At 36.6% G+C, this 5,117-nt stretch overlaps 2 protein-coding genes across 3 annotated transcripts in view; one reads left to right on the top strand and one right to left on the bottom strand.

Annotated features, from left to right (window-relative positions):
* The window catches only part of LOC107748058 (proteoglycan 4-like), a 59,643-nt gene extending 57,420 nt beyond the window's left edge, over positions 1 to 2,223 (top strand). The window contains exon 13 of the mRNA XM_016562710.1: positions 888 to 2,223. Coding sequence (XP_016418196.1) covers positions 888 to 1,154 — 267 coding nt within the window. The 3' untranslated portion in view covers positions 1,155 to 2,223. The remainder of the gene's footprint in view (positions 1 to 887) is intronic.
* A 2,004-nt stretch (positions 2,224 to 4,227) lies between these two features.
* LOC107748057 (osteoclast-stimulating factor 1-like) overlaps positions 4,228 to 5,117 on the bottom strand; it is an 11,326-nt gene continuing 10,436 nt past the window's right edge. For both annotated transcript variants that reach the window (XM_016562709.1, XM_016562708.1), the window contains exons 9-10: positions 4,928 to 5,026; positions 4,228 to 4,830 (exon numbers count right to left, since the gene is read on the bottom strand). In XM_016562709.1, coding sequence (XP_016418195.1) covers positions 4,772 to 4,830; positions 4,928 to 5,026 — 158 coding nt within the window. In that variant the 3' untranslated portion in view covers positions 4,228 to 4,771. The remainder of the gene's footprint in view (positions 4,831 to 4,927; positions 5,027 to 5,117) is intronic.

Genomic DNA, 5,117 nt, shown 5'->3' with positions numbered 1-5,117 from the left:
GTCTGTGCAAGAAACTGAACAGTATTTATATCGTTTTTTACCTCTGATGCACTGCAATGTCTGAACTGTCCTGAGACAGTCGGCGCGTGACGCGTCTTCTTCTTCTTCTTGCTTTATGGCGGATGAGATAAACATCACATTTTCATTTTTGGGCGAACTATCCCTTTAAATTGTTAGGTCAACTTTAAAACACATGTAATCACCTTATTTGTTTTATACCAATGTTATTTGCAAGGTATAAATACGTTTGAGCTAATAAATGTCTGTAAGAACACCGGGGTGGACTACATTTTTGTCATTTTATTAGATTATGTACGTGGCGCAGCTGTGGCTGCAGTGAAAGGAGACTTGTTGAATTTTGTTAATTGGGTTTCTTTAGTAATGGCATTCATTCTTTCTACATGAGATACCTGTCTGTGATGCAACGTCCTGTTATATGCATTTCTGTATAATACTGATGGTTTCTATAGCCGTGGCATCATAATGATGGTATTAAGAGGTGGATTAATTCAGGTGTGAAATGCACGGCCTGCCACTGATTGTTATAAATTGCATTTTATACATTACATTATACTATACATTATTTTTTACATTTTATACATTATTCAGATTTGTAAATATCCTGATTTTATATATATATATATATATATATATACGTATATTAATTCATATAGACGTGATCAATCGTAAGCCATGCTGCTTTCTAGATACTGGTTTTGGAAGATTTGTGTTTATGTTGCTATCTGTGTGTTTTGAATGTATGCACATTTTAATATCAGACGTTTCTATATTGCTGCATGTATTATCTGTGCTGTTTTATTGTAGCATTATTTTAATCATTCCTGCATAACTGACAGATGTCTGCGTTTTCACTCTGTCCTCCACAGGAGTGTTTCATTCCGTTTGTGAACGGCAGTTTCTTCGAGCATGAAGGGCAGCCCTACTGTGAGGCTCATTACCACGAGCACCGCGGCTCCCTCTGCTCCGGCTGTCAGAAACCCATTACCGGCCGCTGCATCACCGCAATGGGCAAGAAGTTTCACCCCGAGCATTTCGTCTGCGCCTTCTGCCTTAAACAGCTGAACAAGGGCACATTCAAAGAGCAAAACGACAAACCCTACTGCCAAAACTGCTTTGTCAAGCTCTTCAGCTAGAGTCTGATAGTGTTGAGGAGAGTGTGTTTGAACATGCACGCCAATATCGAAAGTCCCAAGGGTCGAGTTTTACAGTTCGTCACAGTGTCATCTTGTGACGGTAGTGAGCATTACACCAGCTTGTTCCTGTGCCAAAGCACTGTCAGAGAAGTGTAGATCTTCAGGGAGGCTATGACGATTTTTAACAGCCTTTTTAAAATGCTTTCCCTGGATCTAGAGACTAAATTATGGTCCTTAAATTGCGTGGAGCTATTTTAGATATTATCGACTGCATTGGACAAATCAAGATGTATTTTTATACTTGTTACACACACACTGAGCACTGACATTTCAGGCATCTCTTTGCTGCTGTCTGGTATAACAACACTCTCTGTTATTCTATTTCGCTTCTTTTCTCCACTGGCCACATCAGGTTTTTCTTAAAGGTGCAATAACAGCTTGGCATCATCAAAATCTCAGTGCCATATTCTGTATATTTTTCTAATTTTTGGTACTCAGAGTTTGCTCAGCCCTGATTTTATTGTGCATGTATTTCTCTGTCTGATCACTTTATAAAGTGTGCTCTTTGACCTTTTTTTGTTGATGATTGTTTCTATTTTTATATTCATGGGTGGTCTTTGTTTTTCTGGATGGCTGGAGTGGTTTGAGCTTCCATCCTTATGCCTTTATGAGAGTTTAACTATGGAACCAACTTACTTCTGCTGTTATAATTACATATTTTATTCTTATAAAACGCCTTCTTAAAGAAACCAGTTTGGGCCCAGATGCCTGTTTCGTTGAGTATGTGGCGTTCCACAATGTGCCTATTGCCACCAGGCATGTTTTGTGATTTACTTACAATGATTTTTGTCTTAATTTCTTGTATGTAATGAGTTTGTGATGCACATTTTCCCCCTTTTTCAATTCATCCGATTTCCTACTGTATGCAAGTAAATTAAAGTCTTAAAGATTTTCTTTTTCAGGGTGATGTCATATTTTGTTCTACATTGACTGATGACATGCACATTGTATTTAAAACTTGGGATCTAAATGGACTGTACAAGACATTGAATAAATACCAGGATCTGAATTTATGCATCGTTGATTTATTTGCTGTGTTTGCATTGAAATCTCATTAAAAGCTCGCAAAATGTTATGTTTTCTATCTGTTGTAAGTTCATTTTGTATAAATTCCATTCCTAGGGAATAAATGCACTGATAAAGTGTATACCTTGAATGCAATGTAAGTCACCCTGGATAAAAGTGTCTGCCAAATGCATAAATATAAATGTTAATATTTTCCACATTCCACTAAAATAATCAGAATGACATTTTATAGTATGATAAAGAATGTTCGTTCATGAATACATTCCGATGTCAAATTCCAAACTCCATTTTAAGACCATTTGGCTGTTACACTAATCTGGCTTTTTAGCGCCACCATATGATTTAATTGAAAGCCCCTTGCTAATATGCATTCAAAATAATGTCTGAGCTCAGGCCTGGGGTCAAAATTAAGATTTAAAACAAAAAAAAATCACATCTTGAATATATTGCACACTAAAACTACAGATTTTTACCTTTTGTTGCATTAGTGTATTGTTCAGTATCATAATCTAAAACGCACTTTCAGCAGAACAAATGGAGAAGTCAGCAAATTATTTCAGAACATTATTTTTTGTTCAATTGGCAAGATGTATCATGAGGCCACTAAACTGCAGTTACTTTGAAAGATCTTCCAGTAAATGCAATAGGTGGGTCAATGACCTTATAGTTCCTGGTTCAGAAATAAACGAAATCTTCTGAAACAACTGAATACAAAATCACTTATATATTGCTTAAAAGACTGGACACACTCTTTATTATTAGCATTACATTACCTTGTGCATATATAGAATAAGAGTGAAGTAGTAACCTGTAAAATAAACACTATTATTTAATTTCTTTGCCATTAATCGTGTTGCTCTCAAAGCCAAGAGTTCATGAAAAGCGGCACAAACTAGACGCAAATGTAATAAGGACCACACCACAAACACATCTGTTTTTAAGACAAATGAAAAAACTAGATTGCAACAAGGTTTGTGGTTGACCTGACATCATGGTTTAAAGGTTTAGTTCACCCAAAAAATGAAAATTCTGTCATTAATTACTCACCCTCATGTCGTTCTAAACCCGTAAGACCTCCGTTCATCTTCGGAACACAAATTAAGCAAAGAAAACAAAAATAACGACTTTATTCAACAATTTGTCTCCTCCGCGGACCGCATCACCCTGGTGCCATTTTGGAGAGTATCCACTGAATGTAAACAGTGTATGCTTTTCTGTGTCAGCTGCCTCACGCGAACGAATGTAAGGATCCTTGCTGTCTATGGGAGGGTCTGAGAGCTCTCAGAATTCATCAACAATATCTTAATTTGTGTTCAGAAGATGAACGGAGGTCTTACGGGTTTAGAACGACATGAGGGTGAGTAATTAGTGACAGAATTTTCATTTTTGGGTGAACTAACCCTTTAATGAAAAAAGCGATCCGAAAATCAATGTGTCATCATTTACTCGCCATAAAGTTGTTCCAAACATGTATGAATTTCTTTCTTCGGCTGAACAAGAAAAGAAGATATTTTGAAGAATGTGGGTAACCAAACAGTTTCTGGTCACCAATGACTTCCATAGGGCTTTTTATGAAAAGTCAATCTATATGGAAGTCAACCAGCAACTTTTTGGTTACCCACATTCTTCAAAATATCTTCTTTTAAATTCAACAGGAGGAGGAAACTCCACAAGTTTTGGTGTGTGTGAATAACAGAATTTTTATTTTTGGGTGAACTATCCCTTTAAAACATGTTAAAAATGAAAGCAATTTCATTATGAAGATATAGAAGAATATAATCAACTTACTGTTTCATCATGCCATTTTGAAAAGTAAGGTTTAAATATAATCTTCTCTAGTATGTCCCCAGTGTTGAATAGCACATGATAATCTGATTAAATATGATGTAAAGTGGTGAAACACTAAAATACAAAATACATCAACCGTAAACTAAAAAATGGCTAAATTAATGCACACAATGAAAAAAAAAAAGACATACAAATACCATTATATTCAAGCTCCAAGCTTGAGTCTTGCATATCAAGCAAAGGCCACTGATTTATTTGCATAGTTATAGCATTCAGATTTACATGCATCTCAGAAGCTATTATCAAGCACATCTCTCACACACACAAACACAATCAAACCGGTAAAATGCTCAAACGCACACGCTAACCACATACACGCGCATAAAACTTTTCCAATAAAGACCCAGTGCTCTGAGGCATTCTGGGCGATCTCCCTTTTAAAGAAGGCACTTTAAAATCAAAAAGACAGTTCTATGGAATAAATACAGTTAAGAGAGGAGCAGCAAATAGAAGAACAAATGTTCACTGTGTCCATCCTAAACATGTACAGAACAGACAAGTACTGCAATACGTTTACAATGAACTGGAATGAAGAAAGTTGAGACAATCAGACAACGACAACCAGCTTTCATATCCTCCCCACCTTTGTAAGTAATGTTTCTCGCACATATAATCTGATCTATATACATGTTGTGTTGGAATGAATGTAGGAATGAATGGACTTCATTGGTGCTGCTCTTCTCTCAGTCGGAGTCTTCATCATCAAGATACTCCTCCGCATTACTGTGGGTCCGCAGAATCACTGCAAATTCAACAGAGAGAGACAGTTAAGTGTGAATCTCTCTCACAGGAAGTGACATCTGAAGGAGGTAACTGAAAGGAGACGCCTTGTGACTCACCTCCTCCCAGTTTCCTCTTCAGCAGAGAGGCACATTGTGCATTGGTGGCCATATCCAGAGCGGTCTTCTTCTCATTGTTAACCACGTCTGTCCTGGCATCTATAACAACACATATGCAATATAAACAATGCAAAAAAATATCAAACATGCAGATACAGATACAAAAAAAAAAAAAAAAATATGTCTTTGT

This window comes from Sinocyclocheilus rhinocerous, unplaced genomic scaffold (genome assembly GCF_001515625.1).
Source record: "Sinocyclocheilus rhinocerous isolate Xijiao unplaced genomic scaffold, SAMN03320098_v1.1 scaffold2063, whole genome shotgun sequence".
In the NCBI taxonomy this organism is placed as follows: domain Eukaryota; kingdom Metazoa; phylum Chordata; class Actinopteri; order Cypriniformes; family Cyprinidae; genus Sinocyclocheilus; species Sinocyclocheilus rhinocerous.
Note: the sequence above shows the minus strand (reverse complement) of the source record. Positions and strands in the feature narration are given on the sequence as shown.